General features: G+C 39.9%; 1 protein-coding gene across 1 annotated transcript; it reads right to left on the reverse strand.

Annotated features, from left to right (window-relative positions):
* Positions 1 to 6,905: 6,905 nt before the first annotated feature.
* PHYH (phytanoyl-CoA 2-hydroxylase) lies at positions 6,906 to 22,883 on the reverse strand. Its single transcript, XM_075273973.1, has 9 exons — positions 22,603 to 22,883; positions 19,585 to 19,640; positions 17,971 to 18,081; positions 17,667 to 17,838; positions 17,070 to 17,151; positions 15,335 to 15,516; positions 13,840 to 13,989; positions 13,171 to 13,305; positions 6,906 to 8,821 (listed from the first exon to the last, which is right to left on the reverse strand). Exons 1-9 carry the CDS (start codon positions 22,663 to 22,665, stop codon positions 8,768 to 8,770), a joined length of 1,005 nt encoding a protein of 334 aa, XP_075130074.1. The 5' UTR covers positions 22,666 to 22,883; the 3' UTR covers positions 6,906 to 8,767.
* Positions 22,884 to 23,282: the final 399 nt, after the last annotated feature.

A 23,282-nucleotide genomic window follows, 5' to 3' on the forward strand; every position in this document is an offset into this window, starting at 1 on the left:
CAAAAAGTATATAGTATATAGCATTTGTGTTATTTTTATGCTAGTATATCACGTTCATGGTGACTGGTTCATTCATACTTGTATGTGAATAATGCAGTGTATAATATGTGGAAAATTACAACACAAAAAGTTCCAAAAGATCTTATCCAAATCAATTATTTGAATTAAATATTTCGCCATAGGGGTCTTGTAATATATATTCGTTACACTAATAGTTTGTGATATTAAAGAGAACCTTTTACCACCTCCACTAACTTTAGTTTTTAGCATCTGTTAATAGGCACTGCTCCACTGATTCAGGCATAATTGGAATCTTTTCTCTAGCCCCCACCTTTCCTGAGCAACAAGTACAGTTAGTTTTGGTGCCTAATGCTTTTTAGGCTCTATAATATCAGAAGGACAGTGTCAGGAAGAGGGAATGATTCAAAGCTTAAATCAGGGACAGCCATAGTCAGAGCTCAAAATCACATTCTCCTGCCTGACACAGCCTTCCTGACACTACAGAGTATAAATACTATATTCAACACCAAAACTAACAGCATTGATTGCTCAGGAACAGTGGGGCTAGAGAAATTTCAACTGTGCCAGAATCAGTGGGTCAGCACTTATTCAATGATGTCAAGAACTAAACTTCTGGGAAGTTATGAAGGGTCCTCTTTAGGCTAAAGCCCCACGTTGTGGAAATACAGCTTTTCTTTGTTGCAGATTTTGCTGCAGTTTAATTCCTTTTGTAGCCATTCTTGGCTTTGGCTCAATAAACCGCAACAAAATCTGCAACAAATAAAGCTGGTTTTCTGCAACATGAGGCCTCAGCCTTAAAGAGGACCTTTCATGTCCTCATGAATTCAGTGCACGGTTGGCTTTCCCGTTATGTGCTCCTGTGGTGGAGAGATCAGTGCTGTTAGTTTTGGCACCAATCTCTCCCCACTGTCAGAAGGGCGTTCTTCATAGATCAGCATCATCACTGTGAGAAACGCCCCCTCTGATTGTACTGTAACATAGCCTTGTACTGTCAAAAACTGCATTCCTTATCGGCCAGCGATGACGCTGAACTATGAGGAATGCCCTTCTGACAGTGGGGAGATATCGGTGCCAAAAGTAACAGCACTGATATCTCCACCATCAAGGCACATACCAGGAAACTGAATTCAGCGCACTGTTGACTTTTTTGCCTTATATAAAACCTTACGTTCATGAGGACTTGAAAGGTCCTCTTTAAATCTCAGTTAAAGTGGTCTGCATAAGAAAGATTTGGGTATGTAGCATAACATTTGTGTAGTTTATTTTTTTTTTTATTCATAATCCTTTGTCATACTCTGTGTGTACTTAAAGCATAACTAAACTTTCAGACTTTTGTTTTTCTGTCAGTATTTGTGTCATTAATAATGTAATTAATATTTTGTAATATACTTTATTAACACATTTTTCCTTCTTTCTGTGATTTCCTTAAACTCTTTACTCTTTCCTTGTTTCTGTATTGAGAACTGATCCTGCCCCTTACTGAATTTTACTGTGTAAGGAGTAAGGTCTGTGTAACATGTAGAGAAAATGAAGGTAGGGCAGGGTAGGGGAGAATGCTATTAAAACACTTATAGGCTAAGGCCCCACGGGCCGTAATCGCAGCGCTAAAGTGCTGCGGAAAGAACTGCGGCGTGAACGCATTGCAGTTCTTTCTGCAGCACTTTGAAGAGAAAGTTCACAGAGTTTTCCTCCGCAGACTTTCTCTTCCCATTATATCTACGGGAAAGCTACCGGCGTTTCCATAGATATAATTGACATGCTGCGATTTGCAAAGCCGCAATGGCTTTGCAAATCGCAGCGTGTCCGCTGCGGGCAAATCGCGGCGTTTACGGCCCTTGGGGCCCTGCCCATAAAATTCTTTTGGTGTCATGTGAAAGAGGAGATTTTCTTCTTTCATATGACACTAAGGTTGCAGTGCTATTTATATTATTTCCAGAGATATCACTAGTTGAAAACACAGTTGAGATTGGGATATTTATATGTAGCTGCATATATAGGATATAAATATCCCAATCCCAACTGTTTCCAACCAGTAATATCACTGGAAATAATTTAGATAGCACTGCCAGGCATCAGCCCTGACCCATGCAGAACCCTGGCAAGAATTGTGACCCTGTGTGTTACACAGAACACTAGTTACTAGGGTCCCTATTAAAAAAAAAAAAAAAAAAAAAGCAGAGTTTGGTTGTAGTAGCGTGTTGCCAGATTACTTAAGGTGCCTGAGAAGCTTCCTTAGGGCTAAGTTCACACTGAGTTTTTTGGTCAGGAATCTGCCTCAAAATCCTGACCAAAAAACACCTCCCCATACAGTCCTATGTAATCTTTTTTTTTTTTTTTTTCTGCTAACAGATTCTTCACTAGCAGAAAAAAATCTGCTAGTGGATATTCCTCATGTCCATTCTTCAGGCGGATTCCGCCTCTGGAAATCAAAACAACTCAATGGGAGGCCTGGCATATTTTTCACCTCCAATTGACTTGCATTGATTTTTTTCAGGCGGAAATGCCTGAAAAACACCTCAAAAAACACCTCAAAAAAACACCTCATGAATTTTCCTGAAGCGGATTTTTCCTGACCAAAAAACTCTGTGTGAACGCAGCGTTCACACGGAGATTTTTGGTCAGGATACTGACTCAAATTCCTCCTCCTAAAAACACCTCACCATAGGACTGTATGGTGAGGCGTTTTTTGGAGGAGGAATTTGAGTCAGTTTCCTGACCAGATTCCTGAACAAAAAATCTCTGTGTGAACGCAGCCTGTATTCAGTATATTGTAAACCTCAGCAATGGTAGGCCTTCAATCTATTGCTGCACTCTGACGTTTCTGGGGGCAGTGATTGGGACCAATGAGGCACACCCATGCATCGCTGACGTGTAGGTGCCTCGATCGCAATGGCCATAGAGTCCTTTTTATTCATTGAAGTCTTGCGCTACTTTTTTTGGCATATGAAACCTGGCATTGTTTAGTAGTGTGTACTGTATTTCTCCAAGTTTCACATACTAACACACCTACTCAATAGTCTTATTTTAATCTATGTAATATAGTTTCTAAGAAGAAAGCTAAAGTGATGTTCCGTATCACAGGGTTAAGCATTGGAATATCAATAAGTGTATTTATATGAACAGACTTAATACTTCATTTGTACGCACTTCTCCTCCCAGGCCGGCTTTCACTGCTCTGAATGTATGGTCTGTATTCCAAATGTTGGCAGAACTGTTGAGCAAAGAACGTGAGACTGAAGAATCACTCATCCATCTGAAAGCGGACATATCGTCTCTGTCTCAGGACCTTAACATAAAAAACAAATCATTAATATCTGTAAGGAGCTACATCTCCCAAAGTTCACTTGAGGAGTTTCTAAATCAGAACATGAAGAACATATTTTTGTTCCATTTTACTGTGCATATGTATAAAGAAAGCTTGTTCCAAAAACAGATTTCATGATCTGGAAGCCTAATATCGTAATGTTAACTTAACTACAGGTGACTTGGGAATTCAAGGACTTTTATATATTGACATCTATCAAAAATGCTATGACCAGCCACTGCCTTAGATCTTCATGTGTAATCTGTTTTGTAAAGAATTTCGTAGAAAGATATGAGGGGAATTTACTAAGACTGGCAGAGAAAAGGGTCTAACTCGTACTCTGAATTATCAAGAAGTTCTGGCCTGTTAATAAAATAAGCGCTCTCATGTGTACCAGATATACACTAAGGGAGCGTTCACACTACCATCATTGTCTGACAGGTAGTGTCTGCTCCTAGTGTCCGTTCAAAATCTCGCACGGACATTAGGAGCGGACACTAGCTGTGTCCGTGACGCTTTTCATTCATTTAAATGGCGATCGGGTGCGTTCTTTTGCACTCCGTGCCCGTCCTTAACTGTCCGTTTTTAAAGATTTTCGACTTTTTGACTGGGGTCTGACAGGTAATCTTACGAGTGACAGGGATAGATTTAGAAGATGATCCTGCCCCGCTGCTGCTTTCCCTGTTTTCCTGGAAGTTTCGCAAATCCATCCGTAGACTTCTCGGATTTCTGTTAGTGGCAGCTCGCTCAGTTATTCCCAGGCTATGGAAGTCTACGGCCCCTCCCTCGCTTATTTGCTGGTTGAATGAGGTTCTTGCCTTGCGCACTATGGAGACCCTGGTAGCTGAGCTCTGACAGGATGATGTTAGGCATTGACAGACGTGGCTCCTTTGGAACCACTTCTATTATTCCGCCGATTTCCGTTCCCTCTTTCCTACTGTGTCCCCTGTGTGACGTCGCTCTATGCGTCTTGTTTGTCCAATTTCTCCTTCACTTCATATGACGATTCATACCCGTATGTTTCGGGGGTTTTGTATATGTTATGTTTGTAGGCTCTGCTATGCCAGAGCGTTTGTTGATTTCTTGCCCATTTGCCCTTTTCTGCCCCCCTTTCCCTCCCTCATGCTCTACCATTAATTGATATTTCTGTATGCTACTACGTCACACACACACACACACACACACACACACACACACACACACACACACACACACCTTTCCCTTTTTTTTTTCCCTTTGCATCCTACAAACGGACAGTTAAGGACAGGCACGGAGTGCAAAAGAACGCACCTGATCACCATTTAAATGAATGAAAAGTGTCACGGAGATGTGGCATACATGAAATAATAACTCCCCCCCCCCCCCCCATTGTGCAAATTATAAAGTTATTAATCATCGACGCCAATTTGGTGACATTAACAGTCACAAACCAGTCGATTAGGACTTTTCAAAGGCAACTTGCAACAAATTTTGTTACAAGTAGCGGTTTTATGTTGCCCTTGCTATTTTACTTCTATAAATGATGGATGAATATTACACCAGCTGCTAGATGGTATAGATTTCAATGCAGCCATTAGGATGTGAGTTCAGTCATGATACTATGTTATGTTAATTTATGCATATATCATATAGTGTTAGAAAAGCTGCACAGGAATAACCAAAGCCAGCCTGTACAAAACAAGCCTGGTCTGAGAATGGAGTTGGATCCAGTGAGAGAGTAACATGTAATGAGAAGTGGATCCGCTGTGCCAGGTAACAGAGGGGTACTGGAATAGGTGGCTGCTGACCAGGGACCTGATGGGCGAGGGTACAGGTAGGATAGTTGGGAACAAGCTAAGGTTCAGTGGCAGACAAACAAGGTCTTAGATAAGCCAATAGGTCAGGGTGGGAAGCTCAGGATCAGTAGTCCAGGATAGACTGAGATACAGGTAGGCAATATACAAGCCGAGGTCAAGAAATGATAATACCACAGCAGGATAGTAGATGAGGTTGGATAAAGACATTAGTCCATCAAGTCCAACCTATAACCCTACAATCCCTACAGTGTTGATCCAGAGGAAGGCAAAAAAACAAACAAACATGAGACTCATGCCAAATAGTTCAAAAGTGTAAGATTCAAAAGCAACATATTCAATATTGCTTGGACATGGTTCAGAAAGCTGAGCAGACTAATATAAGCATATGCTGCTTGGAACTAAGTGAGGCGTACACACAGGCGATTTGTTAGGCCTTTTGGGCTAGACCAGGTGCTACACAGAACTGAATACACAGGAGTGGAAGTGTCAGAATGCAGTGAACTCAAGGCAAGCCGGTAGCTGCATTTGTTAGGCGAGAGAGCAACAACACATGCAGAATGTTACACAATACTTGAGCCTGTTACCTTGTGAGTGATGAACTGTGGCTCAATAGGTCTTGTCCTGAAGAGTCCCTCAACTGGAAGGCTTAAAAGAGGTTCTGTACTGTTTGTGACATATTGGCCTGACATATTGGTGTTGTATCTTTTATGGTCTGTTACACTGCAACCATTAAGCTGTCTGTCTGCCAGAGAGCACTGAACACCCTGCTGGAGTAAAGTTTCATTCAAGTGTGCTGTTTTGTTATTGCCTTCTTAGTGCTCCCTTCTCGAGTTAAGTCGAGTCTCATGTTAGGATTAATTGCCATTAGAACTAGCCTCAAGGGCTGTAAACGCCGTGATTTGCCCGCGGCAATGTACAGTAACTGCAAAGTCGGCGGCTTTCCTGTAGATATAATTGTAGCAGAAAGTCCGCAAAGGAAAACTCTGTGAACTTTCTGTTCAAAGCGCTGTGGAAAGAAGGCCCCATGTTGCAGAAACGCAGCTTTTTTTGTTGCATATTTTGTTGCAGTTTTTTGAGCCAAACCAAGGAGCGGATTAAGCAGAAGGGAGAAGTATAAGAGCTTCCTATATATTTCCAATTCCTATTGTAGCCATGCTTTGCTTTGGTTCAAAAAACCCACAACAAAATCTGCAACAAAAAGAAAACTGCAACGTGGGGCCTTAGCCTTAAAGACAATAGGGCAGGTTTATTAAAGGGGTTGGGTAGTTTCAGCAAATAAATGTTATTGTTTTCATAATGAAAAATTATCTGATTTTCTAATATACTTTCTGTACCATTTCCTCATAGTACCCCCTTCACCCAATCATACTTCCCTGTTTTCTTTTTCTGGGCACAGGACATCACTTGTGCGGGCTGGCTAGAGAAAGAGGGAGGAGAGTGTGAGGGGGAACTCGTGCGAGTCAGCTCTTAGTGAAATGCAATGCATTATGGTAGTTGTAGGAAAAACGAATAGGAAGCTACTCATGTAAACAAATGCAGAGGATGCTAGGCGCTCCCAGATAAACCCAGAAATCACTTAAAACACTGCTAAAGGTATTTGGTGCACTTATTAACTATTCACTGATTTTTTTTTCCTGGATAAACCATTTAATATAAAAAATAAACATATTTTAACAGAACCTTAGAAAAACTTGTCCAATACCACATACATCCATGGGGAACATGCAACATACGAAATGTTGGTTGCAATATTTATAAAAGAGCAACAAAGGACAAACATCAGCTTATTTGCCAACATATTCTCTTTAATCAAGTCACATAGCAATGTCAGAGACATTATCAGTGGTTATAAAATTGTGAAGGATATTAAGTGTGCTTAAGTTTCTAGCAAATGTTTATATTAAGTAAGTAGAATATTAGTAGGGAAGGGGTATTCCCATCTCCAAGATCATATTTAAACTTGTAAGGGCTCGTTCACATCTGCACCCGGTCTCCGTTCTGCAGGTTTCCGTTTTCTGCACAAAACTGAGCAGGAGACAGAAACCTGCAGGACTCTTTCATACCCATTCATTTGAATGGGTTTGAAAGATGTGCGCCGGTGAGCGTTTTATGCTCTCCGCCGCGAAACCGTTTTTTTTAAGTCGGACATGCAGTACTCTGTGTCCGGTTTTTAAAAAAACAGTTTTGCGGCGGAGAGCATAAAACGCTCACCGGCGCTCACGGCTGGACCCGGTCTGACAGCTTTCCATCTTCTGCATGCAAAAGTCAGAAAGCTGAGAATGGACTCCGGGCGCTAGTGTAAACCTAGCGTAACTTAAACCAACTGAAGTGTTTTATTCAGGATATTGCTTTTTATGTCTTGCTTTGTTTGTCAGATACAGCTTAAAGGGATTCTCCCATCTCAGTCTTTCAGCCAGGCTGTATGCAGTATCTGCTTCTCACTTCCTGTATTTCTCTCTCTTCCCCTCCCTCCCATTGAATGGTACAAACAACACTTCTGCTGGTCAGATAATCTGCAGATTCATGTACAGAACAGACTCTGCGTTATCTACGTGTTTACTTAGAGAGATAACAGACTTTATCAGCAAACTGCAATTAGCTGAAAGTATTGTCCTGCTGTGACTTGAGTAAGTGACATCACTTGTCCTGTCTCCCAGGTCTGTGGTTATAGCAATGCTGTGTAAACAATGGGGGGAGGGGGAATACATTCACACACCAGGCAAACAAAGCAGAATTTTTAAAGCAATATATTTAGGAAAAGGCTTCAATTCACATAAACTACCAGTATAGATAGGATCCTTGAGATGGGACAACCCCTTTAATATGTGTTCTCAGTGTTTAAAGCTTGTTGCCTAGGTTTCAGACCACTATCCAGTTACCTCGCTGCACTGCTCTCAGTTTTAAAAAGGTGGAATGGGGTCCACCAGTGTACATACATAACCGCTGTTTTAGTGGTACGAGTCCCCCAGCCGACCCAAACGTTGGAGACCATGACGCTAGTGTGAATCTAGCGTTAGTCTCTTCCCAGCCACCTGTATTCTCTTCTCTACACTTTGATTAACAACTAACAGCCCTGGAAAAATACACTCAGCTGCTGAGCCCAAAAAAGAGCTAAAATGGTGCTAAAATCAGTGCATCTATTATCTATGTAGTATTGAAGAATTGCTGGCCTGGGCTGTACATCACACAAACTACGATCCCACCAACTTCTCACTAAAACCAGTAAGCGGAGACGATCATGAAAGACAGTGCAACACTGAGATGGTGTAATATGGTGTTTATGTCTACATTGTTTGCCTTACTAGGTTCAACTTACTGGGCACCAATCTCTAAAAGACATTGTAAATACAATTACTGTGAAGTGATGCTAAATATGAATATATTCAATGATAACTCTAGTAGGGAATCAGTTGTATTGCACATTAATAAACCCAATATTAAGCCCTGAGGTTTAGTCCTCTAACAAATCCACTCCTCACATCACAGGCAGCCATTAAGAGGAACAATGTATTTCTTTCCATTGAGTATTAGCCATTTTAATCGAATCACTAAATAAATTCTGTTCTTGAATAACACACAGCAGGAGCAGGAGAACAATGGAGGACTTGCATTCTTCTCTGAGGCACAATGAAGTCATTACCATTCGTTACAGGTTGGTTCTCTCTCCTTGTACAGAACGCCCTTTTGCAATCCACGCATCCTATGGCACAGAAAATACCATGAAGATAAACAAAATGCTGGTGTGACACAGTACAATAGAACACAAATGACAACTCTAGAAATACATTTGCACCTATAGTGCAGTCTCACGAAACCTTGTCTTGTACTATTACGACGGATGCCAGAAATATGTAGCTGCCATAACTGATGGCTTTCTGTATTACACAGCAGAGACCTGATATAGCAGACAAACCTGAGATCTGAGAGAAATTTTTTTTTAAAACTATATAAATGATATTGCCATAATTGTACCAACACGCAAAATAAAGGTAACATGTAATTTTGGCTGCACAGTGAACGTTGTAAAAACAGCTCATAAGAATGCTGCAAATTAGAAATAAAAGCTGATTTTGCTTTGGTTTTCTGAGCCAAAGTAAAGAATGGCTAGAAAAAGATTGGGATATATATATATATATATATATATATATATATATATATATATATATTACTTATAATTCTGCCTTCTGCTCAATCCACTCCTGGCTTGAGCTAAAAAAAACCATAGCAAAAAAAAAACCCAATAACGTTGTGGTTCCGCAAAGCCCCTGCCATTAGGAGTCTCCCTTCTTCAATTTGTTAATCACTCCCTGTTAGTAAGGAAGTTCTATCCTTAAAGGGGTTGGTCACTTTCAGACCAATATTGACAAACAAATGTACAATAAAAAGATATACAATTTTCCAGTATACTTTCTGTAACAATTCCTCATGGTTTTCTAGATCTCTGCTTGCTGTCATTCATTCTGTTACTTCTAGAGGATAAAACTCTGACCATGGTCATGTGATTTACTGTCCATGGTCATGTGATGAGGACACAGGTGCACAGCTGATTACCAGGCAGATGTCTGATTATTGTGCTGTGACTGTAACGAGCGGCACCTGTGTGCGCATCACATGACCATGGACAGTAAATCACATGACCATCGTCAGACTTTTATCCACTAGAAGTAACAGAATGAATGACAGCAAGCCGAGATCTAGAAAACTGTGAGGGATTGATACAGAAAGTATATTGGAAAATTGTATATCTTTATATTGTACATTTGTTTGTCAATATTGGTCTGAAAGCGGCCAACCCCTTTAATGATTGGAAGAGGAAGGCGCTGGGCTCTCTACGCACAGTGAATAGAGAGGGGAGGGGCAGGTCCCGCTTCTCATCCTCTATAATGTTGCAGGTTTCCACACAGATTTCCCATCTTCTCACAGGTCAAAGTGAGAGAATTTATTTCTGATTCTGCTGCATGTGTAAGTGTTGATAGGATATTAGTCATACACAGCAAGCATATTATGGTCTCTTAGGCTTTATTTTCTTGATTCTAATATTGGTCTTCTACATTCAGCTCTAGCAGCACTATTCATATGGCAGATGGTGGGGTTACTCTCCCCAATTTAAAGATCTATTCCTTGGCTTCGCATCTACCCTTGGTTGCTGATTGGTTTAGGTGTGCTTCACATTACACTAATATGATGCAGGATTATAAATGCTCCTACCCTACCTTTATCTCAGCCCTGAACATGTTCCACTTGAGGTTAGAGAGAATTCTCTTATTGTGGACTACTATCCAGGGATGGGGCGAAGTGAGGAAGGCGTACAGGTGACCAGGTTGTCACCCCATTACTCCCCATAAATCCCTTTTACAGACAAGTGTTAATGAAGGGTTACACAATAGTATTATATGAAAGACCAAATGTTTATAATTTGCCCCTAAAATAAGCTCTAGTTTAGCGATTCTGGTTTTCCCACTGTAGACTTTGCACAACCTTGAAAATCTGGTCAATGTATTGTTTTTATTGTGTTGTCTTATCTGTAAAAAGGTGTAAATCGCTGGACTGAATTACAATAAAATGGGACAAGTGTATAACATTAGGTTGTATGACTGTCTCCCGGACCTGTGATCTATGTTGGTTTTATTAATTAGGTTTTTACAGAAGGTATTCAGCAGAATTTGGTCTGCACATCAAATTGCTACAACAAACATAAGCCCCCATTCACTATATCGCCTGCAACAACAGGACAGTGATCTTTTGGCCAATGTTTTAAATTTCCTTGTAGGATTGCAAGATAGACAACAGTTTCCATATTTGCAGATTCGTAGCATTGTATCTTTGTATTTTTAAACGGTCACGTTCCTTCATACCCTCCACAAGCAGCATATATAAAACCATCCAATCTTGTATCAACTGGACTGTAATGGAGATGGGGCTGCCAGGTGGGCAACTCAACTTTCACCCACACCACTAAAGACATCCTGGAAGCCACGCTTTGACTGAAAAAGTGCACCCGGTCGGTACATCTACAGATACGGCCTGGCTAATTTTTCATAGTACATACACTCACCGGCCACTTTATTAGGTACACCATGCTAGTAACGGGTTGGACCCCCTTTTGCCTTCAGAACTGCCTCAATTCTTCGTGGCATAGATTCAACAAGGTGCTGGAAGCATTCCTCAGAGATTTTGGTCCATATTGACATGATGGCATCACACAGTTGCCGCAGATTTGTCGGCTGCACATCCATGATGCGAATCTCCCGTTCCACCACATCCCAAAGATGCTCTATTGGATTGAGATCTGGTGACTGTGGAGGCCATTGGAGTACAGTGAACTCATTGTCATGTTCAAGAAACCAGTCTGAGATGATTCCAGCTTTATGACATGGCGCATTATCCTGCTGAAAGTAGCCATCAGATGTTGGGTACATTGTGGTCATAAAGGGATGGACATGGTCAGCAACAATACTCAGGTAGGCTTTGGCGTTGCAACAATGCTCAATTGGTACCAAGGGGCCCAAAGAGTGCCAAGAAAATATTCCCCACACCATGACACCACCACCAGCCTGAACCGTTGATACAAGGCAGGATGGATCCATGCTTTCATGTTGTTGACACCAAATTCTGACCCTACCATCCGAATGTCGCAGCAGAAATCGAGACTCATCAGACCAGGCAACGTTTTTCCAATCTTCAATTGTCCAATTTCGATGAGCTTGTGCACATTGTAGCCTCAGTTTCCTGTTCATAGCTGAAAGGAGTGGCACCCGGTGTGGTCTTCTGCTGCTGTAGCCCATCTGCCTCAAAGTTTGACGTACTGTGCGTTCAGAGATGCTCTTCTGGCTACCTTGGTTGTAACGGGTGGCTATTTGAGTCACTGTTGCCTTTCTATCAGCTCGAACCAGTCTGGCCATTCTCCTCTGACCTCTGGCATCAACAACGCATTTCCGCCCACAGAACTGCCGCTCACTGGATGTTTTTTCTTTTTCGGACCATTCTCTGTAAACCCTAGAGATGGTTGTGCGTGAAAATCCCAGTAGATCAGCAGTTTCTGAAATACTCAGACCAGCCCTTCTGGCACCAACAACCATGCCACGTTCAAAGGCACTCAAATCACCTTTCTTCCCCATACTGATGCTCGGTTTGAACTGCAGGAGATTGTCTTGACCATGTCTACATGCCTAAATGCACTGAGTTGCCGCCATGTGATTGGCTGATTAGAAATTAAGTGTTAACGAGCAGTTGGACAGGTGTACCTAATAAAGTGGCCGGTGAGTGTACGTGACTACCTTCTTGCATCTGCCTCAAATTACTTTTTCATGGGCTAAATGTCAGCCGTTAAACTCTGATGTTCATGATAACTTTTAGAGCTGTATTCAGATGCAGATATTTTGGGCCTTGGTTGGTGTCTTTTCAAAACCATATTGCTCTGACTCCTAAGTGGGTGATCTTCAATATCTTGTCAGTGACAATAGCCTACTCTCTAAATCTAATAAGTCTATGTTTGTGAAGTGGGCCAGTGTGACCAATAAATTCGCATTCACAAGCACTGGGAAAACCCAGTCCCTGTGTCTCTTACACTGATCATTTTGAAGGTGGAGCATTTGTTCCACATGAACTGACTTAATACTATGCTGTGTAAAAACATGATGACAAAAACTTTCTCTCAATCTTGGCACACAGTGATTCACACGAGACTTTTGACCATTCAGATGTCCTTACATGACAGCTTTCAATACACAGTGTAGTATTCCCTTGAACTATTACATGGACGACAGCCTATTACATTGGTATAATTGTTCTATTACTGAAATGTCGCAACATTTTGGCACACAATGTTGTCACTTAAGCATGACCCAATCTTGTCAGGCAAGGCACAATAATTAATCAATGTGCAGTAAGGCCATATTACACCCAAATTTACAGTGCAATTTCATTAGTAAATATGCCTTGTCAAGATCTTTGCTCGGGGACAGCATTGTGCCAGGATATTTGTTCCTTTTTTTGCACTTTATCAACCTCTGTAATCAAACATCTATCTTATAAATAGTATAGTAATACCTTTAATGTAAATTCAGATTCTATCCCATAGCGTTTTGTTGCAAGCTCTATGACCTCTTTCTCAATGTTTTCCTGAGTCGTTCCCTTGACATCTATATAATGGCAATCCGAGCTGGCATAATGGCAAGAAATTGCCTGAAATTATAAAGCATGAAAATAATAACTAATTTTCACATGGATAATAAAAATTATATTAAATATAAAACACCAAATACAAATGCCACTTTTGTAGTCAGCAAGGTAAAATATTTGGAATTTATTTTCAAGACTTTGTTTGCCGTATTAACCTATTTTTCTAAATAAATACATATGGAAGGACAGGATCACCTGACTTGATCTTGTTGGAACTTCATATTTTCCCTATAACTTGTGCAGCCTAATAAATCCTGCAGTTTTCATAATAACAAATGAACAACAATGAAATACTATTAACATGCTGGAGTTTTATTGCCAATGCTTATGGTTTAAAGATCTTTGCTCAAGGACAGCATTGTGCCAGGGTGTTTTTATTGTGCACTTTATTAGCCTCTGTAAAAAAATATTTTACAAATAATATAACATAGTAATGTCATAGCTTTTGCAATTTTAGACAGAAGCAAGGTCCTGTACATTATTGTAATGTTAGGTGTCTTTTCAAGATTATTTATAACATGTGGTACAGTCTCTTACCTTCCTGAACCCAGCTGTCTTGTTCATTCCAGATCCATGGATAAGAATGGGGTGAAAGAACACTGTATCTCCCTTTTCCATGGTCAAATGCACTCTAGGAATGCTTGGATCATAATCACGAACTCCATGGTACATCTTATTGACCCCACCCTAAAAACATTAAAAACTCATATTACTTCATTACACACTGTGCATGATACATTAGGAAGCGTTTTTTTCCAGTGCCAAAATAAGCCACATGTAATTTACGTGTGAACTAAGCATAACGAGCCGTGCACCTGTGTGTTCATTACATGACCATGGACTGATTATTTTTCCACAGGACGTAAGCAGAAAGAATGACAGCAAACAGAGATCTAGAAAACTGTTAGGATACAGTTACAGATTTGATACAGAAAGTATATCGAAAAATTGTTTAGCTTATACAAATAACATTTATCTCTCAATATCTGGCTGAAACTGGACAACCCCTTTAAAAAGTATGAGCCTCTTAAATTAGGCACAGGGAAGTTCATTACTAGAAATGCCAATTTTGATAAATCCGACCCAATGACAGTATAGCTACCATCTAAAACATTACTTCGATATATTTATGTATTATGTAATCTTTTAGTAAACTTTGCATAAAATAATAGTACATGATCAAAAAAAAACACTATTTCTGGCTATAATATGACTCGCATTCTTCATTTTTTATAGCAATTTTCCCCTTTGCAGGCTTATACATGGAAAGTATAAGAAGGAATAAAACACTTTTGGTGAGATAGTAACTTTTTATTTAGCTGTTTGCATTCTCTGTTTGCATTCTGGGCTCCTACTGATTTCTCCTTCTCCATAGACTTTTATTGTGAACAATATATGACAACTCGATGATCTTTTGTACAACTTGCTATAGCAAGACGGACTTTAGTAGGTATGAAAAGAGGTCCTTTCACCACCTCCACCAATTCCAGTTCGTAGCATGTGAAATCTCTTCTTTAACATTAAGGGAGCATTCACACGATGTTACACTCCACTCATTCTGAACGTAAAATTCGTTAAGAATGAGCGCTTAAAAAGCAGCTCCCATTGATTTGAATGGGTGCCAGCGTGCAGGCATACGCGCGCTACCCATTCAAATCAATGGGAGGCTTTTTTCCCTATTGCTTTCAATGTGATGCACGCGTATTACGTTGAAAGCAATTGCTCCCGTTGATTTGAATGGGTAGCACGCGTATTCAAATCAATGGGAGCTGCTTTTTACGCGCTCATTGTGAATGAATTTTACGTTCAGAATGAGCGGAGCGTAACATCGTTTGAATGCTTCTTAAGAGTAAAATTCAGTCACAGCAAGATAATTGAAGCGGAGGCATTTTTCTCTGAAAAAATGTATGGCAAATTTTTCATATTTGCATGTACTATCAATTTATTCAAAGTTTGTTGAAAAGTTAGTTACCTTTTAAGTAAATGTTACAATACTTCTTTTTGATTTTGCAGAAATAACAGTGCCCCTTACCTCCCATTCTGGATAATCATGCTGTTTGAGCTCTCCTTTGTGAGTTCCCGGAAGAACCACAAGGCATCCATTGCTTCGGTCAATACGCTCCATCGCTGTCCAAGCACAAACAATGCGGTCTGCAGGCCTGAATGGGAAATAGTGCAGATCCTGATGCATTGGATGCCGAGAGGTCTTTTTACCTGGAATAAAAGTGATATACAGAAAGACTGAAATTGCATTTATCACTTCCCCTGATCTTTCCACACTCAAAAATTTGAATGTTAAAATATTTAAGTAGTGATAAAGCAAATAATAATTGATGACTAGATCTCCATAAGACTTCTGTGTATGGTCTATTTTCTCCACTCACCAAATTATAATTCCTAATATATTTAAAGTCGTATTCCTATCTGGGATTAAGTCGCTTTAGATCAGCTGAATGCAAAGAGTCTGGTTCCTCCAATCTCCAACAACCAAGTGAATAATAATGCATGAAAAATGTAGTATTACATGGAGCCCATTCAAATAAACGACCGGTCATGTGATACTCTGTTGTGCTAAAGGGAACCTGTCTCCCATGAAAATGCAGTTTAATCTGCAGGCAGCATGTTATAGAGGAGGAGCTGAGCAGACTAATGTATAGTTTTGTGAGAAAAGATCCAGTATTGCTTGCCATTTATTCATATCTTTTTTTACCCAGAATTCTCAGCAGGGTCTAATAAGTCCTTTTACCATCTCTCCCTGATGAGACACACTGTTCAGACAGTACACTACTCTGCACTGAAGAGAACCATTAACTTTGAAATATCTGTCTGCAGGTATTTCTTAAAAAAAAAAAATAATAATAATAATAATAATAATAATAATTAACACATGCATTAATCTATAGGGAGCTACCTTCCAAATGGCAGTCTTTATCTGCATATTCCTTATCCAAAATTCTTACAGTATGTTCACACAGAGGAAAAGGTCGCGGAAACCTTTTCCACTGTTTGAACTTTCTGTGTAGCTAGCCGCGACGGGATGCCGATGCAACAATAGTATCTCTAACAGCATCTTTAGTAGACACAAAACACCTACACCTAGGTGTACTCTTTAAAAGTAGCAAACTCCATTTTGTTCAAGTGGTAGGTTTTCTTTAAACCAGGTCTTCAGCATATATTTGCCCACTGTCACTGCTGAAAAAGATCACCAACAAACAATAAACTGTTGATCCTAGCATTGCTTACACAGGCCACTACTGCCTATTATACAGCTTTCCTAAGAACTATTTCTAGACAGAAATGATGCGGTGGGGAGAATTTATTCTTTACTATCTATTGTTCTGCTAGAAATATTCATAATATCCTTGAGAAAGGCTTTTTAACCTATAATTAAGTGTGTTTTAAAAAGCTGTATAGTATGTTGGCTATGTCACATTCCAAATGTACAGCAAAAGATTTATGTTAGGTCTTTTTAAATGTCTTTAAACAGTACATAAAATGGCACAGCTATATTATGAACTGGAATCAAAAATCAGTATATTGCCAATAGCTATTGAATAAGAGATTAACCAGAATATTTAGCTGCTTTAATTGTGAATTTATCAACACCATGCTACAAACAAGCAACTTAGTTGTCATCTCCTTCCTCTTATTCTATTGAATACTATGTGGCACATAAAAGAAAAAAAGGATAAGAACCAACATTATTAAGAAACCCATGAAACATTCACTATGGCTCTCAGTTTACTAGTATTTGAGAAGACACTTGCCTGCATCAGGAGGCTTATTGATCAGCATAGTGTGCATAGACATGATGTTGGGGCCAGTAAAACACTCCACATATTGTAGAATCTAAGAGACAAGAACGAGCTTTTAATACGTGTGTGCTATATTAATATCTTAAATATAAATCTTTAAAAGAAGATATTGAGGCTGCAAAGACAACAAGGGCACATATTCCTTCATTCAGTAATAATCATAATATTGCAATATTGAGGTACGCCTAAGTAGGATATAAACGATCTTCTGACGGCTAAATCTAATGGGGGAGTATTCTCTTCTTATTCTACTGGATCTCTCAGCAGCATTTGACACTATTGACCACCAACTCCTCCTCTCTCTGTCAACCTCATGGAGACCATAAAATATAACAAAGTTGCTTAATAAAATAAAAGTTGAGTTCCCATTATTTATTCAGAAAAGAAATGAAAAATAACACAAAATTTAATTGCAACAATGTCCGTAGTCTTTAAAACATGAAAAGTGCAATATCATGTACATGTATGTGGAAACACCCTGAGTGAACTGATGTAATATAACTTAAATAATAAGCAGGGGATCTAATTCACTCATCTCTATAACTGTACCTGTGGTAGGCTGCAATATCGGAATAGTCCAGGAAGTTCCTGGAAGTCCTGAACTTTTGTGATAGCTTTTTGATCTGGGACATATTCTGACTTGGCAATGGCCACATCTCGCATTACAACCATTCCAGGTGGTACTGGCAATTCTTTCTTGCAAACTTTCTCAAACACGTCTCTGAAAAGAATCATTATCACCATTTAATAATTAAAAAGACTGATGTAAATTCTGTCTAAATAGTAGCAAAGTGATGAATTGTGTAGAAGGGAAATCTACTTAAACAGAAGAAAAATAACTGATTCTGTGTACCTAAATTCATCTATGTCCTTGTGCGACACCAGGTTTTTGATGACAAGAAATCCATTCTCCTCATAGAACTGTCTCTGTTCTGTAGTCAGGAGATCATTGTCCAGGGTGTACCTGTGGGGAGTAAGCACAGAACTTAAATCAATGTCAGATGTTTTAAAATGCAAACAGAGATAGAAGAAAATATGGGTAATAGGTTTATAGGTAACAGGTTATCTATAATAATCTTTGTAGTTATGTTATTGTGCTCAGAAGAAATAGGCCATATACTTGACCTGTTTATGAATCCAAGTTATCTCTGTTTATGTGCATGTACTGTAAGGAACTTTATTGCCAATGACCCAGTCCTAATCCAATTAACCTGTCACCTACATAAGTCTTCGTCATTTTACTTTATTATATTTCCTTTTATTTTCCTTATTTTAAAAAGCAAATAAAACTATTTTATATAGAATTAAAAGGGTTATCCAGGAACAAAAAACATGGTGCTGACTTTAAGAAGTAAATAAGCCCCAAATCATCCCCAAATAATGCTGTGTGAAAATACCCTAACAAAATTGATAAGACAGTAAGAGGAGGAAGATTCAGGGTGAAATTTAGCACTGATAGGGTCAGTTCACACGTGAAAACCGCCTAGCTTATTTGTGCGAGGTAAAAAACCTCGAGGAGTTTTTTTGACGCTGTTTTTTGCATTCCACGCGGTTTTTGACGAGGTTTTTGACGCGGTTTTCGCTAGCGGTTTTCGCTAGGGTTTTTTTTTCCTATATGTGCTATAGAAACTGCAGGCGAAAACCGCGCGTTTTTTTGCAAAAAACCGCGCGGTTTTGTGTGCAAAAAACCGCGCGGTTTTTTACCGCGCGGTTTTCGCCTCCCATTCACTTCTATGCAATTCTTCAGGCGTTTTCCGCCTGAAGAAAGGTCATGTCGCTTCTTCAGGCGGAAAACGCTAGGAGGAAAAAAAAAGCTAGTGGTCTACATAGACCACCATGTTAAAGGAGAGGTTTTTGAAGCGAATTCCGCTGTCAAAAACCTCCCCTTTGCCCACGTGTGAACTAGCCCATATTGAGATGGATTCCACCTTAAAATCAGTGCCAAATTACACCATATGAACATATCCTAATGCCCTGTTCACATCTGCTTTTGTATTCCATCCAGAGAGAGTCTGCATGGAGACCCCCCCCCCCCCCCCCGACCGGAATACAAACGCAATTGCAAGCACTGTGCTGTAAAAGCACACAAATCCCATAGACTATAATGGAATCAGTGAGCTTGCCACGCACTGCCCGCGTGAATCATGCGGACAGGAAAGTAGATGATAAATTACTTTCCTGTCCGCATGTTTCCTGCGGAGATCTGACAGTAAGCACACGGACCCCATTATAGTCTATGGGGTCTGTGTGCTTCTACTGCACCAGCGCTTGCACTTGCGTTTGGTATTCTGTTCGTGGGGGGGTCCTCATGCAGACTCCCTTGGACAGAATCCAAACGCTGATGTGAACGAACCCTAACAAAGTCAAAAGATAATAATGCTGTGCAAAAACCAATAGGATAGAAATAGAGAAAAATGGAGTATCCACATATAAAATGTTGCATTCAAAGTAATAAAAAAAAACTTACTGGAATTTTGGTAGATAGGTGGCTGTTGAAACCTGTCCTGACACAGGAACAGCTGTCTGAATCTCTATGTAAGGCAAATATAAGATAAGATCATGACGGAAATAAAATAAAATAGTGCAGGCTACTAGGGATTTACATAGTCATCTTTACACAAAGCATACCAGAATCTGCCACACTTTACAAGAGCATATTATTGTGAGTTTACACCACGCTTGTCTCCTGTAGGTTTACTAGAATTTATGCCACAAACTGGTGTAGATTTGAATTTCTGTTCTCCTGACAGATAATTCAGAATTTTAAGAGAGCTGGGCCTTTTGTTTGGTGCATTTTTACTCTGGTGTACTGTGGACTAAGATGTCAGACTTGTTTGTAAGACAACATACTGTATCTTATCAAGAATATAAATCAGGCTCTGTCTGTACATGGAAATAACAAGCTGCAACCTTGGCTGTGTAAAGTGCAATATGAACATTCAGCGACTGAAGTTCATTGTTTTCACATTTAGTAACAGAGATAAAGTGGTTACAAGAAAGTTACTAAAGGCTTCAAAACAGTGAAATACAAACTAATTACAGACAAATATGAAATTGCTATTGTGTATCAACTTTCTGTACAATCCATTCCATTTACTTGGTTGTGAAGACATGACAGACTGCCATTTACATCAAGATAGTGAGTTCACCATGGTAATGCTCTGGCTCTTGGATACAGTTGGCCATAGACAATAGATATAAGGTATATGGGGAGAGACTTTGTTTTGGAAATGTTGATGTAGAATATAGATGTGATGTATAGTGAAGAAATAAATGGCATATTCTTTACATACTACATCATATGTATGTCCAAAGGAACATGAAAAGTAGAAAAAGGCACATTTGGAGCAAATGAAAACCAGTATAACACTTTAAGGACATAGGGTAGTTTGTTTAGCTCTTTATTTGCAGGGTCACATTGTAGTTTTTATTGGTATCAATAGTTGGTATTTTGGTCATCCTGCTTCGCCACCAAAAGAGCAATCCAAAAAGTCAATATGGTAGACTGCTCTAAATTATGAAATCCCTTCGAACTGTCGGCTTTCCCAGTATGTGCCCTGCTGGTGGAGAGATCGGTGTTGTTAATTTCGGCACTGATATCTCCCCACTGTCAGAAGAGCATGCCTCATAGCTCAGCATCAGCGCTAAGAAACACCCCCTCTGGCAGTACAAGGTTATGTTAGAGTACTGTCAGGAAGGGGCATTCCTCACAGCCCAGTGACGACGCTGAGCTATAAGGAACGCCCTTCTGACAGTGAGGAAATATCGGTGCCGGACCTAACGACACCAATATCTCCACCAGCAGGGCACATACTGGGATAAACGACAATGTGCTGAATTCAGCGCACTGTTGGCTTTCTAGAGGTATATAAAACCTAACTGTGTATTTTTTACTTGTGCAGTCCCATTTAATAATAATCTTAAGGGGGTGTTCACACTACCGTTGGTGACAGTGAGCAATGTCTAGCTATTGTCTGTTACAAGATTTTAGCAATTCCATTCAATTCAATGGAATTTTATATTGTGTCCATTATTGTCCATTTACACACAATGTGTCAGAAGGCTGTTTTTTCCTAGCGGACAAAAAATCCTACATGTAGGACTTTTGTGTTCGTTTGAAAAAAACGGAATTATTGACGGTCGGCAAGTGTCCGCTATTTTTTTTTAACTATGAACAATATAGCCATCAATTAATGTCCGTTATTTTGTGTCTGTTGTTTTCTGTGCCCTCAGAAAGCAGAAACAAGACAAAAAAACAGACAGTATAAAAAAGACACTAACTGACAGTAACTGATGCTAGTGTGTCCGTTTTTTTAATTGATCCATGAAATGGGGCGCGTTCTTATCGTGGTATGTACTATCCCTTATGATCTGACTTTATTTACTTCACTGTTTTCCAGCATCCACAGTATTTTTTTACACTTTTCCTTATGCAGAGCTAACTATATCCACTCCCATATGAAAGCTGTCACTATGACTTCACTACATATAAACACTCACTTATGCTGATTTCTCTGCTATAGGCTATCATTTATCACCATACTCCACTGCTGGATTACATTTTTGTTACATATTTACACATTTTTTCAACTACCATGTATGTTCTTTGACAGGTAGCATTGGTCCTCTTATATGTATATGTTTATGTCTCTGCACCGTGTTGTATCAATGTTTTTTAATATTTTCAAATAAATCATTTTTTTTACGTATGATGACTTCATTGTCCATGTTCTATATTAATTTTTTTGGATTATCATCTAAAATTTGTTTGCCTTTAGTTGTTTTTTCGTATTTTTCCTTATGTAGCCCATGTAAATACGGTTCCATATACTGTGTCCTATGTAGCCCATGTACAGTTCTGTATACTGTGCCCTATATAAACCACATACAGTTCCATATACTGTGTCCTATGTAGCCCATGTACAGTTCTGTATACTGTGCCCTATATAAACCACATACAGTTCCATATACTGTGTCCTATGTAGCCCATGTACAGTTCTGTATACTGTGCCCTTTATAAACCACATACAGTTCCATATACTGTGTCCTATGTAGCTCATGTACAGTTCTATATTCTTTGTCTTATGTAACCCATGTAAATACAGTTCCATATACTATGTCCTATGTACAGTCCTTGATACTGTGCCCTATATAAACCACATACAGTTCCATATACTGTGTCCTATGTAGCCCATATACAATTCTATATTCATTGTCTTATGTAACCCATGTAAATACAGTTCCATATACAGTAGGTGTAACAGTAAATAGGAAGGTCACGTCTGCAGGTTGCCGCGGTATATGTGAGCTCTACAGCGCGGGTAATATACTACTAGTATACCTGACGTGACTATTACCACCTGGTATACGTCAGTGCCCTGTAGTGCCAGGGGATGCCGCCGGTTCCCAGTAACCCTGTATACCAGACACTTCCTAGTGCACACCCAGCCTGCACGTCCTCAGGCCCGGACAAATGAAAGGATACGAGATGGCGCTGGAGGACTGACAGGCGGCCTCCTGCAGTAACACCAGAGCCCCGGGCCTGCATACTTCTAGCGGAGTCTGTGCCTTCTTCCACTACGAGGGTTCCGGCCGTCACTGTGCACCGAAGGCCTCGGAGTCCGGGCTGATAAAGCTCATACAGGGCTCACCTCCTCCCAGATAGTCTGCGCCGCCCTGGACAAAGTGCTTACAGGGCGGCCTTAGACATGATATGGAAGTTATGTAGGCCGCCTGACAATGACACTACATGGCGCCCCTGGATGCACCAGCTCCCTGCAGGTATCACAACACGCCCTAATGATAGATATTACTGTGCTGTCACCTCCCTGTGCTTTACCTCACACTAGGCCATATCCTCCAACAACCTGGCATCATTACCCTTGTCCTTACTCACATCAAGTCAAGATACCTAAAAAAAAATCTTGTTGGCAGTGATTGGAAACTTTGGGCAAGAGCCTATGGTAAGTTTGGCTTTGACTCCTGTCACATGACCAATGTTGGCTGTGTCTCCCTGCAACTCATTTACTAAGGTAACAGAATGGCACAGTGACTTGAGCTTGTTGTGACTTGAAAGCACAAATAGATCGACCCAGGTCTACGCTATTTTAGATCAGGGTTACCCAGTCATTTTGTCTTCATCCAAATATTTCCAGGTCACCATTT

This window comes from Leptodactylus fuscus, chromosome 5 (genome assembly GCF_031893055.1).
Source record: "Leptodactylus fuscus isolate aLepFus1 chromosome 5, aLepFus1.hap2, whole genome shotgun sequence".
Classification (NCBI taxonomy): domain Eukaryota; kingdom Metazoa; phylum Chordata; class Amphibia; order Anura; family Leptodactylidae; genus Leptodactylus; species Leptodactylus fuscus.

Coding starts and splice junctions, on each gene's coding strand:
- PHYH (XM_075273973.1), bottom strand. CDS start 22,665: ATGCAGGCCCGGGGCTCTGGTGTTACTGCAGGAGGCCGCCTGTCAGTC. Junction 19,641..22,602: donor CAGTCCTCCAGCGCCATCTC/GTATCCTTTCAT, acceptor ATAGAGATTCAG/ACAGCTGTTCCTGTGTCAGG. Junction 17,152..17,666: donor GATATTGCAGCCTACCACAG/GTACAGTTATAG, acceptor CTTGTCTCTTAG/ATTCTACAATATGTGGAGTG.